General features: G+C 35.1%; 1 protein-coding gene across 1 annotated transcript; it reads right to left on the reverse strand.

The window, feature by feature from the left end:
• Positions 1-1,788: 1,788 nt before the first annotated feature.
• On the reverse strand, positions 1,789-2,653 carry LOC149256314 (uncharacterized). Its single transcript, XM_089457406.1, has one exon. It carries the CDS (start codon positions 2,572-2,574, stop codon positions 1,927-1,929), a length of 648 nt encoding a protein of 215 aa, XP_089313532.1. The 5' UTR covers positions 2,575-2,653; the 3' UTR covers positions 1,789-1,926.
• Between the last annotated feature and the right edge of the window lie 11,209 nt (positions 2,654-13,862).

Raw genomic sequence — 13,862 nt, forward strand, 5'->3', positions numbered from 1 at the left:
GCGTCCCTGTGGACGTTAGAAGTCCAACGCACTGTTGATGACCCTACCCGATTTGTTAAGAAGTTACATAGACTCATTTAGTCACATCTACCTCTTGTCACTGTCATCCTCCACGTGGTTTTGTAATCACCACATGCAGATAAACCCCACCACTTCACTTTTACATGCACGCAACAAAAAGTAGACGTGGTGATCGGAAATTCTAGTTGGATTTCATAAATTTGTGGAAATTTGAAATATAGCAGTCAAGTGCTAAGATTTCAAGTGTCCAGAATTTTTGATACTGCTGAAATTCCATAATTAAAAAGCTATTCAAATACTCTCACTATCAAATTTCTTAAGTTTTTTTCCAGAAAATTTCACTGTTGTGATGTCAAGACGGAATGGTGATCTCTGTAGACAACGCCAAAGTAAACGATTCGGAAATTATAACATGTGTCAAAAGTTCAGTACAATCTCTGTTGGAATTTGAGGAGTAAAATATTTAATTACTTTTTTGGCAACCTACAAACTCACAACATCATTATGTGAAAATGTCAATGTCGTGTAGCACCAAGAAACTATTCTAGTCAAAATTTCAGAGAAATTTTGACTAGAATAGTTTCTTGGTGCTACACGACATTGACATTTTCACATAATGATGTTGCGGGTTTGTAGGGAGGAATTGTGATCTCTGTAGACAATGCCAAAGTAAACGATTCGGAAATTACAACATGTGTCAAAAGTTCAGTACAATCTCTGTTGGAGTTTGAGGAGTAAAATATTTAATTGCTTTTTTGTGGGGCAACCGACAAACCCGCAATATCAGTATGTGAAAATGTCAATGTCGTGTAGCACGAAGAAACTGTTCAGTGCATCCAACGAATGGGAAGTCGAACCATGTTTTCATGTCAGCATTATGAACAGTATACAAATCCATAAGAATATATCCATGTTTATAATCCACCATTAAGATAATTGAGGATATTGTGGGAAAAGTCTCGACTCCAGAGTCGTTAGATTTAAGAATCATTCAACTGTGAAAGAGTTAGACATAGTGGAAGAATGAATACATTAGTGACAGAAAAATTGAAGTTCCTCTCACGGATGTTGCTTTATGTCCGCTTCATCTTTGTGGTAATAACAAACATCAATATTTTAAAACACATCTCAGTTTCATAGTATCATTAAGTTGTTAAAAATCGACATTGATACTAACGGATGACAACTCAGATAGAAATATAAATATAACCAAGTCTTATTGAGATGATAAAGCAATTGATTATTGTGTGGTTTCTTATGATTTTTTTTGATAGAATTTGATGAAAATATTTGAGGTGAAATTTTAATTGTGTTATTTAAATTGGTTTTTTGATTATATATATAGATTCGGCACCTGAAAAACTTGTAAAACATTTGGATTGTATAAGTGCTACTCATCAAACTTGTGATTTCAATAAATTCCTATAAAATTTTAGAGAAGTTAAACAAAAAAACGCAAAAAAAATTCTAAGAAATAGAGATTTTAACAACTCTATTTAGAAATTTTAACAACTCTATTAAGTGTATTGATTCTACTTCGACTAAAAATCTTTCACGATTCAACTAAACATTTCGTTGATCACATTTTGACAAAACACCTAGTGTGAAAACATATAAATGATTTAACAAAATCAAGTTATAAAAACTTCAGCTGAAGGTTCCTCCTTGACCTTGTTTTTTAAAGTAAAATTTTGATTTGCTCATGGATTCACAGAGTGACAGTTCGGAGGAAATAGCCTTGGAAACAAACTGACATACTCGGCACTGATTATGTTTTTTCACATACAAAATCAGGAAATGTTTCTTTCAATATGCATGTTACAATACTTCTTCATCGTTGCTCTATTGTTGAACTGGTTTAAAATCGTTCTAAACGTCATGAAACTCGGCTCCACTAATCCCAAATTATTTTTGTTGTGGCGATTCAAGATCATTTTGAATAACCAAATGTTCATTCAACTGCCAAATATCATTGTCCCACAGAGACCCATAGAAATCCTCCGTAGTCTCAGCATATCCATACCCCGCATCCGAATAGTCCATAGTATTGGCGATTGAATCTCCCTCGATGTAGTTGATGATGATTCCAAATTCGTGGGGACAGATATGGTCTTCCAAGAAGCCAAGTTCTGCACCAACATCGTCGGGATCCTTGAAGTCTTTTACATAGCAAACTGAGGTCGTTGCTTCAGAATTCCGCTCTGTCAACTCGTCTTCTTTAATAGAACCCATCTGATCATTACTTCCCTTCTCGTCAGTAGACCTAAAATCATTATGTGTTTGTGCCTTCAACCCGATTTCCGCCTTCATCATTATAGACTTTTGAACCGCGTTCAATCCGATCTCGCCGTCAAGCTCATTGATAGCATCAATCCCTTCTGGGTTACTGACTTTGTTATCCATATCATCGATCTTGTCGAGCAAGCTCGTGAGATCGCTGTCATACGCCAACGCTCTGCTAATGGTTCGTTTTACGTCTGGCAAAGCGAATCCGCCATTCCAGTATTCATCTCTCCCTCTCTTACTCTGAGAAACATGGGAATAGGTGGCCATCTCTGCAAGGAAATACTGAGACAAACACAAAACACATAAAACAGAAAGCCCTGTTTTGATAGACGTTGCATAGAGTTGGGTTACAGACTCCACACCACCTTCCCATCCGCAAAATTGTCTACAATATATCACAAAATTGTCTACAGTATATCGATAGCTAGTGGTGGATGGAACAGCAGAAATCCCGCGTGAGGTGAAGCGCACTTTGCGAAGAATCCAATCCCACGTTTTTTACCAGTTGCGACGGGATCAGTAGGACCCACTATAAACCGCTGTTGGAATCTCACTGCATTGTACGTGAGCAAACCGAAAAAATTCAATGAAAATGTGGATCATGAATTGAACAGGCTTTGCAACAAACACGTGTTACACAGCCTTTTACCAAAGGTATCGCCCATGGGCCAACTTCCAACATGCTCGGTATTTTTCGATTTATTAAAAAGAAAAGAAAATTATAACTTATGTAATGCTCCGTAATTTAGGGATGTAAAAGCATTCCTTTATCGTGATTATCTTTTTCAATATCTTTGGACTTTTGCAGCTTCAAGGAAAGTAGGTGCTAAAATGGCGGTGAGCACCCAAAATTTTACTGTATTTCTGCAAGTGGTTGAATACATTGCGCTGCTACTACTGTTTCCTCCTCCCTCTTTTCTGGGTCAAAATTGGTAACGATTGTTCGGTAATAAAGCAAGCGTCGCCAAAATATTCTTTTATTGAACATTAATTTATAAATTTATTTTTATTTCCCGATTTATTTTTATTGGTAATTTGATTTTTATTAAAAGTAATTAATGAATGAGTTGTTTTTAGTGAGAATTTTTGAAAGTTTTTCAAGTGGGTTTTTCCAATCTAATTTCTCAAAAATCTTGTAGGAATTTATTGAAATCACAAGTTGAATGGGTAACCCTTGCACAATCGAAGTACCCTAGGAATTTTTTAGGGCGTTGAATCCATACAAGTTTAAATAACGCTCCTTTAATGAATAACATTTTGCATGTGTAATAATATTATGATTGAACAGAGAGGTTCATTCAACAACATATGAAGGTGATCTGTAAGTGTGTTTGTCATCTTAAAACAAAAATAAATTATTGTCTAAATAGAAAAGCAATATGTTGTACTAAAAACGAAAAAAAATATGCTATGTATATTTAATTAGTTGTCCACATGACATAATATAAATTTATGTAAATAAATTAAGGACTTTTTCAAGTTGTTGAAGCCATACAAGTTTAAATAACACCCCTTTAATGAATAACATTTTATATGTGTAATAATATAATGATTGAATCTAGAGGTTTATTCGAGAGCATGTGAAGGTGATGTGTAAGTGTGTATGTCACCTTAAAACAAAAATAATTTATTCTCTAAATAGAAAAGCAATATAGGTTGTATTAAAAAAGAAAGAAATATGTTATGCATATTTAATTAGTTGTCCATATGACATAATATAATTTTATGTAAATAAATTAGAAGTAAAATAAATATGTGAGTAAGATGTTTAAACCTTATATTTTTCAAAATTATTTTAACAGAAATACGTGTATATAAAAAAATGTTAAAAAGAAAATATTTTAATGTTATATACAATAACATGTTCAATGTGGAATGTGAATAAAATATTTTAGTATGAATTAATGTTAACGTATATTTAAAATATATATTAGTAACCAAAAAAAATAATGTACCCTTATAAAATGACTCAATAAACATGTTATGTAATCTCTAGAACATTCAAAAATAGAATTTGAACAATACAAAATGACACATTTTTTTCGCACTCTAAAATAACTTTGCACCTAAAGAAATTTGAACCTCTTGGCTTATGCTAGATCCTACAACCAAGTGCAAAGGTGATGTGTAAGTATGTTTTTTTTCATTAACAAAGGAATTGGCAACTGGAGCAGCCTCGCAACTCGCGTTACACAGGGTCAATCCTGACCGCTACTACTATAACCCCTGGGAAACTGCGCCTGCCCCTCTCCACAGCGCCGGGTTAGTCTGGGGGAATTGAACTCATGACCTTCAGTACGGAGCACACCTTTCTAACGAACTTCACAGCATTGTGATTACCAACTTGCCTACCCCGTGGGGCTTATGTAAAGTAATTAGAAGTAAAAAAAAATGTGAGTAAGATGTTTAAACCTTATATTTTTTAAAAATATTTTAATACATGATATCAACTTCATAAATATGTATATATAGAAAAAATGTTAAAAAAATATATTTTAATGTTGTATAGAATAAAATATCCAATGTGGAATATGAATAAATTATTCTAATATGAATTAATGTTGACCTATACTTAAAAATATAATAATAACAAAAGAACCAATTTAATGTACCCTTATAAAATGACTCAATGCACTTGTTATGTAATATGTATAGCATTCAAAAATACAATTTAAATAATAAAAAATTACACATTCTTTTGCACTCTAAAATAACTTTGCACCTAAAGAAATTTGATCATCTTGGCTCATGTTAGATCCATGGTTAAGATGGAACTATGTTGGTTGAGCTAAGAGGCTCATTCTACAATCCATTCTACAACCCAGTGTAAAGGTGACGTGTAAGTATGTTCACCTGTCTTACAACAAAAATAAATTATTCTCTAAATAGAGAAGGAATGTCAGTTGTATTAAAAAAGAAAAAATATATACTGTTTATATTTAAATAGTTGTCCATATGATCTAATATATTTTATGTAAAGTAATAGAAGTAAAAAAAATATGTCAGTAAGATGTTTAAAACTTATATTTTCAAAAAATATATGAACACTCTGATATCAACTTCATAAATATCCAATGTAGAATATGAATAAAATATTTTAATAAAATAAAATATGAATAAAATATCCAATGTAGAATATGAATAAAATATTTTAATATGGGTACTTAAAAGTATATTAATTACAAAAAAAAAACAATTTAATATACCCTTATAAAAGATGTTTAAACCTTATATTTTCAAAAAATATTTGAACACTCTGATATCAACTTCATAAATATGTATATACAATAAAAAAAAAAAATATGTTGTATAGAATAAAATATCCAATGTAGAATATGAATAAAATATTTTAATATGGGTACTTAAAAGTATATTAATTACAAAAAAAAACAATTTAATATACCCTTATAAAATGACTCGATACACATGTTATGCAATCTCTATAACATTCAAAAATACAATTTAGACAATAAGAAATTACACATTCTTTTTTCACTCTAAGATTGTCAGACGAGGAGGTAACTCCTCAAAACAATTCATGATATTCATTCATGTTGGTCTTTATTATATACATGAGGGATAGACTGTTCATTTCATCTCATGGTGACTCTTCATCTTTTCTATTATTTATTTACATCAATTACAGTTGTTCACCGAATCCTGATGGTTATGTGTCAACATTTCCCCCCTTAATCTAAAGGAATGTTGGTGAGTCCAAGCATCGTTCTGAATCTTTCAAGCTTTTCTCTTCCAAGCGCTTTGGTGAAGATGTTTGCAATTTACTCATTAGTGGAACAATGGCAAAGATGGATTGTTTTGGCCTCAACATGATGTCGAATCAAGTGATATTTAGTATTGATGTGCTTCATTCGATCATGGAACCTTGGGTTCTTGGCCAACTTTATTGCCGAGGTATTGTCAATCATGAGTGGAGTCGATTGTACTTGTTTTACCTGCAAGTCTTCAAGAATTTCCCTGAGCCACGCAATTTCTTTTGTTGCCTCGGCTGTTGCCACATATTCTGCCTCTGTTGTAGAATCTTCTAGAACTGATTATTTGCATGATCTCCAGGAGGAAGAACCTAATCCAACACTTATAGCATAACCTGAAGTAGATACCCTAGTTTCTTTGTCTCCATCTAAGTCTGAATCAGAGTATCCAATCAAGCTAATGTCCCCACCTGTGTATACTTGATTCCAAAGTCTTGAGTTCCCTTCAAGTACCTTAGAACTCTTTTTGCAGCAGACCAATGTCCCTCACAAGGCTTTTGCATAAACCTGGAGAGGATTCCAACAGCAAATCAAATGTCTGGTTTGATAGTAGTTAGGTAGTTGAGACTTCCTACAAGTTGTCTATACTTTGTTGCATCCTCAAATTCTTTTCCTTCAATGGATGTGAGCTTTAAGTTTTGTTTCATTGGAGTAGTAAGAGGATTGCATTCTGTCATGCCAAACCTGTTCAACAGATCTCCAATGTACTTCTTTTGAGAAAGGAATATGGACTTCGGATGTTGAGTTACTTCAATACCAAGATAATAATGAACATAGCCCAAATCAGTCATTTCAAAACCTTTCCTAAATTCCTTCTTTATGGATGCAATGTAGCTTTCATTGTTCCTTGTCATAAAAAGATCATCTACATATACCATAAGATATACAACTGTTTTGCCAACCTTCTTGACAAACAAAGTTGCATCATCAAGATCATAATGTTTGAAATTTAGTTTCAGAAGATGCTCAGTTAGTTTTTCATACCAGGCTCGCGGTGCTTGTTTGAGGCCATACAAGGATTTCACAAATTTGCATACTTTATGTTCATGCCATTTCATAGCAAATCCTTCAGGATGGGACATAAAAACATTCTCTTTTAGATCTCCATTCAAGAAAGCAGTTTTTACATCCATTTGATGGACTTTCCAACCGTTTTGTGCTGCTAGGGCAAAGAGTGTCTGGATGGTAGCCCATTTTGTCATGGGGGCAAAAGTCTCATCATAATCGACCCCTTCCTTCTGTGCAAAACCTTTTGCCACAAGCCTGGATTTGTGCTTGTCAAGTGAACCATCAGCTTTATACTTGTTATTGTAGACCCACTTGCAGCCAATTAGTTTGGTTCCTAATGGAGGATCAACCAACTTCCAAGTGCCATTCTTTATCAAGGCATCATACTCCTTTTGCATCGCTTCTTTCCATTCATCATGAGAAGCAACTTATTTGAAGGAAGTTGGTTCAAAATCTGTAGAAAAATTCAATTCACAATCATAAGAAACATCCATATCAATAGGTGAATCAGAGTCATCTACATCACCTCCATTTTTCGGTTTGAATTTATAGTTTCTGTCTTTCCAACCTCATCAGGATGAACACTTTCAAGTGTCTTTGTCAGCCACTTTGGGGACCTTTCTCAGATGGTCCAGGCTGCTCCGTTGATTGAGTTGGGGCTGAATCAAGATTGAGTCTCCTAATTCTATCAATCATATCACTTAAAGTATCATCCATTGTTGGAGTTTCATGCGGGGGAGAGAGTGCTTCAGAAGAAGATTCCACAGGTTGATCTAGTATAGGAATCCCCCCTTCAAGATGTGGAATTTGATTATCAAATTCTTGAAATGATTTTGCATTTGAGAATCTATCCAAGCGATCAAGTTGCCGCTCAACAACATTGTCAGTTTTGGATGATTCAAGAAAGATTACATCTCTAGATAAAACAAACTTTTTATTGACTTCATCATAGAGACGATATGCTTTGGAGGTGTTTGAATACCCTAGGAAGATACACTTACGACTTCTTGCACCAAGTTTTTTTCTATGTACCTTTGGTATCAAGGCATAACAGGTGGAACCAAAGACCCTGAGATGCTTTACCGAAGAAATGTGCCCATACCACATTTCATAGGGAGTCTTGTTTTTGATAGCATTAGATGGACATCTATTCTTTATATATACAACACACAGAACTACATCAGCCCAAAACATCAATTTTACATTTTTGAAAAACATCATGGAGCGCACCATATTTAAGATTGTCCTATTCATTCTTTCAGCTACACCATTCTGTTGGGGATTATAAAGCACAGTTGTTTGATGTTTGATCCCATGTTGGTGAAGATAGTTTTCAAATTCATTTGAAGTGTACTCTTTTCCATTATCAGTGCGAATAGAGCCAATATGAGATTGTGCATCATTTTCAATCCATGTATGAAAGTTCTTGAATGTTTGAAAAGCATCAGATTTGTTCTTCAATAAATAAACCTAACACATTCTAGTGTAGTCATCAATAAATGTCATCATATATTTATTTCCATTTGCAGAAGGAACAGGTATTGGACCACATAAATTTGAATGAATGAGTTCAAGTTTTCTATGTGCTCTTGAATGTGAATCATGAAAAGACTGTTTTCTATGCTTTCCTAGAATGCAAGCATCACATTGCTTAAGTTTCCTAGGAATTGTAGGCAAACAAGTAACACCACTTTTCTTCAACAAGTGGAGGTTGTCATAGTTCAAATGTCCAAATCTAGCATGCCATAATAAACTTGATGGAAGTGTACCTTCTTCATAATGAGAATTGTATGAGAAATGTTGTGCACGAGAAGAGGTACCCTACAACTTGAGAAGCCTTTTTCTTCTATTCCCCTCATGACAAGTGAGTGGTCAGATGCTTTTCTCACCTCAAGCTTTCCATCAAACATATGAAAGGAGTGACCTTGCTGGCGGATGTGGACCAAGGACAATAAGTTTCTCTTCAGCTGTGGGAGATATAGAACATGATGCAGAAGAAAGTCTGGAAGACCAGGCAATTTAAGCCTGATTATGCCAAGCCCTGATGGCTTGAGTTTTGATTGGTATGCAAATTATACTTGCTCCATCAACATTGTCAGTAAATTCTTCAAAAAAATCTTTTCTATGAGTCATGTGGCAAGTTGCTCCTGAATCAAGCAACCAATCATTTTTCCAAGAAGCAAGTGAAGCATTAAATAAGTCTTCATTTACTCCAATATTACATTGTGCCATAGCATAGTGAGCGGATTCAGGTGCTTTACCTTTGTCTGTGTCATTAGTTTTACCTTTGGGTTGGTTTCTTTGCTGCTCAATTTTGTCCCAAGGTAACTTGCATGTGGAGGCATCATGTGATCCATTTCTTTTGCAGCATATGCAGTGCAAATCTGACTTTTCTCCTTGAGAGTGTCAGCCTCCCCTACCTCTGAAATATCTTCCTCTTCCTCTTCGACCACTTCTTCCTCTAGAAGAATCTTGGGCAAGATTCTTTTCTTTATGAGTAAGGCACACAGCCTGTTCAGAAGATTTAGGGGCTGTCTTCTTTCCAAAAGCTTTCTCTCTTTCATCAAATTTTTTCACAAAAGAGTCAAAGGTAATATCTTTGAGATTTCCATTTTCTTGCAATGACTCAAGATAATTGGAGTAAGTATGATAAAGTGCCTTAAGAAAAGTGATAAGAGGAATATCCAATTCAACCTTAGTGTCTTCGATATCATGCAGTATAGATTTTATTTCAGATGCAAGAGCAAGGGGATCATTATTTTGTAATTCAAAAGTGAAGAGTTTAATCATGAGTTGAACAACTTCAAGTGCAAAGTGTGAGTCATAGAGTTCTTTCACCTTTTGTAAGGTTTCGAAAGCATTTGAAAATGGTGAAATATGTCGACTCACCTCTTCACTTATAGATGCTGCAATTAATGCATAGGTTTTGTTGTTCTTATTTTTCCAAATGGTGAACTCCTTGTCTAAGGTAGGTCGTTTTGGCTCTTTTTCTTCATCTCCAACACACATTCCTTTCCACAACTCATTGAAAATGAGGGTATGTTTTATCTTCCGGGACCACTCAGGATAGTTCTCCTTGCCAGTGAGAACACTCCTACAATAGATATGATTGGATGCATTGTAAAATCTGAGTGCTGTAAAAATACTTCTACTGGCAAAAAAATGTGCTTTTGTGGAGAGGAAAAAAAAAACTTCTGCTGCTAAAAAAAGACGATTCTGATAGAAGTATTAGAGCGGATATCAAAGTGTGTTCGGGCCCCACGACAGTATTTTCAAACAATATATTAAACATAGTCAAACGCAGGAGCATTAAGTATGTTAGCCACTTTGAAAACAACGTTGTGAAAACAACATTATGGGATCCCAACAGCGTGGTATATATGGGATATCGTCTACATGAAAACAACATTAGTGTGGAGACAACGTTATATATACCAGCGTATATATGAAAACAACATTAGCGTGGAGACAACATTATATATGTGGAACAACGCTTATATATACCAACTTTACATATATATGGAACAGCGTATAGAGGTCAGCGTAATATGGAGTAATATGGAGCAATGTTTATGAATACAGGAAGCAATATTCCATGTAGAGGATTTAAAAGTCCACCTCTATGTTTACAGAAAACGACCTTCAATATAAGGTCATGGGCTCGTGGGTCTCGTCATGTAACCACAGTCGTGTCACGCCAAATCTCAAGCAATAACCTTCCAGACAGTAATCTCTCCACCAATGCCAGAAGGCTCCATCAAGCTTCCTCTAAGCCAGAGGGCTCCATCGAGGCATTTCAATGTCAATCAAAGCGTGAACTAGAAGAAGTTCAGCTTGCAGAACTGTATTTTTTTTATTAGCGTAATATTCAGCTGGAAGAGGTATGGGAGAGCAGTGATATTAGACCACACCAATGCAATATTCAGAGAAAAGAACATGGTAGAGCATGAAAGTGAAGGAGTGTGGGAGATGATACCAGGAAAATTGGTAGAGGGACAGAGTCAGACCACTAGGAAAATTAGCAGGAAAATGCAGGACAAACTTCTGAAGAAATGGAAGAAGGGAGTTACAAAATGGAGCTGGAAGCCAAAAATGGCGCTAGCTCTCATACCATGTCAGACCAGTCAGTAACTCCTCAAAACAATTCATGATATTCATTCAGGTTGGTCTTTTTATATACATGAGGGAGATACTATTCATTTCATCTCCTAGTGACTCTTCATCTTTTCTATTATTTATTTACATCAATTACAATTGTTCACCCAATCCTGATGATTAGGTGTCAACAAAAATAACTTTGCACATAAAGAAATTTGATTCTCTAAGCTAGTGGTTAAGATGGATCTATGCTAGTAATAATAATGTAAAGTGTAATTTAACTGTTAGTTTTTTCTTTTTCTTTTTTTCTCTACATATTTTGTAGTTAATTTTATTTAAAATTGATAGCAATTTGTTGTAATAATAAGATAAATTTATATAATCTAAATAATTTGAGTGTCTTAAAAGGTTTTGTAGTTTTGAATTTATTTATGAATTCTCACCAAAAATTCTATTGCATGATTTCCTTGAGAAAAACAAAAACATCTAACATTTAGACTTGTTAAACACAACCATGGTGAAAACCAAAATATGAAAGATAAGCATTAGATGCATATATTATTCACATGATATAAATTATTAATACATTAGAGTGACTCTTGGATTCATCTTCCAAGGTCTCTTGGACTCCTTTTGACCTTTCAAATTCCTCACCATAACCCTTAGCTGATTAGGTGTCCAATATTTCCCCCCTTAATCTGAAGGGGTATATACAGTCCAAGAAGAGAGTTGTAATACAAAATCTGAAAACATGCATGGTGGCACTAGGCTGAATGTTAAGGATGACCACCAACACTGGAATTCTTAGTGCAGTGCCTAAAACTCTTCCAAATCTAGCAAGAAGTTGAAATATTATGTTAGAGGAAGTGTTCCTAATGCTTTGGAGAGAGAGACCTTCAACTTGGAAAAGGGAGGTCTACAACCTGCGGTGGTTTAAGGATGACCACCAACTCTAAATGTTGAATGCAATTTGTAGAACTCTTCCCGAACTAGCAAGAAATTGAGTAAAATATTTAATTGATTTTTTGGCAACCTACAAACCAGCAACGTCAGTGCGTGAAAATGTCAAGGTCGTGTAGCACCAAGAACATGCTCAGTGCGTCCAACGAATGGGAAGTCGAACCATGTTTTCATGTAAGCATTATGAAAAATGTACAAATCCATAAGAATATATCCATGTTTATAATCCACCATTACGAATATTGAGGATATTGTGGGAAAAGTCTCGACTCCAACGTGGGTTAGATTTAAGAATCATTCAACTGGGAAAGAGTTAGACATCGTGGAAGAATGAATACACTAGAGACACAAAAATTGAAGTTACTATCAAGTTGCTTTATATCGTATCTCAGTTTCATAGTATCATGAAGTTGTTAAAAATCGACATTAATACTAACGGATGACAACTTATGTAGAAATATAACCAAGTCTCATTGAGGTGATAAAGCAATTGATTCCAGTATGGTTGGACTAAAAATCTTCCACAACGCGACTAAACATTTCATCAATCACATTTTGACAAAACGGCTAGTATATGAAAACATATAAATGATTCAACAACATCAAGTTAAAACTTCAGCTGAAGGTTCCTCCTTGACCTTGTTTTTAAAGTAAATTTTGATCTGCTTATGGATTCGCAGAGTGACAGTTCGGAGGAAATGACCTTGGAAAAAAAGTTACATACACGGCACTGAATATGTTTTTTCACATACAACATGAGGAAATGTTTCTTTCAATGTGTATGTTACAATCCTTCATCATCGTTGCTCTAACGTTGAACTGGCTTAAAATCGTTCTAAGCGTCATGAAACTCAGCTCCAATAATGCCAAATTATTTTTGTTGTGGCAATTCAAGATCATTTTGAATAACCAAATGTTGATTCAACTGCCAAAAGTCATTGTCCCACAGAGACCCATAGAAATCCTCCGTAGTCTCAGCATATCCATACCCGGCATCCGGATAGTCCATAGAATTGGCGATTGAATCTCCCTCGATGTTGTTGATGATGATTCCAAATTCGTGGGGACAGATATGGTCTTCCAAGAAACCAAGTTCTACGCCAACATCGTCGGGATCGTTGAAGTCTTTTATATAGCAAACTGAGGTCGTTGCTTAAGAATTCCGCTCTGTCCAGTGTCAACTCGTCTTATTTAATAGAACTCATCTGATCATTACTTCCCTTCTCGTCAGTAGACCTAACATCATTATGTGTTTGCGCTTGCGCCTTCAACCCGATTTCCGCCTTCATCATTATAGACTTTAGAACCGCGTTCAATCCGATCTCGCAGTCAAGCTCATTGATAGCGTGAATCCCTTCTGAGTTATTTTCTTTGTTATCCATATCATTGATCTTGTCGAGCAAGCTCGTGAGATCACTGTCATACGCCAACGCTCTGCTAATGGTTCGTTTTGCGTCTGGCAAAGCGAATTCGCCATTGCAGTATTCATCTCTCCCTCTCTTACTCTGAGAAACATGTGAATAGGAGGCCATTTCTGTAAGGAAATACTGAGACAAACACAAAACACATACAACAGAAAGCCCTGATTTGATAGACGTTGCATAGAGTTGGGTTACAGACTCCATACCACCTTCCCATCCGCAAAATTGTCTACAATATATCGATAGCTAGTGGCAGATGGAACAGCAAAAATCCCGCGTGAGACAAAGTGCACTTTGC

The sequence above is a fragment of the Pinus tabuliformis genome, chromosome 7 (genome assembly GCF_031772625.1).
Source record: "Pinus tabuliformis cultivar Carrire ecotype Pingquan chromosome 7, CPIR1, whole genome shotgun sequence".
Taxonomy (NCBI): Eukaryota; Viridiplantae; Streptophyta; class Pinopsida; order Pinales; family Pinaceae; genus Pinus; species Pinus tabuliformis.

Coding starts and splice junctions, on each gene's coding strand:
- LOC149256314 (XM_089457406.1), bottom strand. CDS start 2,574: ATGGCCACCTATTCCCATGTTTCTCAGAGTAAGAGAGGGAGAGATGAA.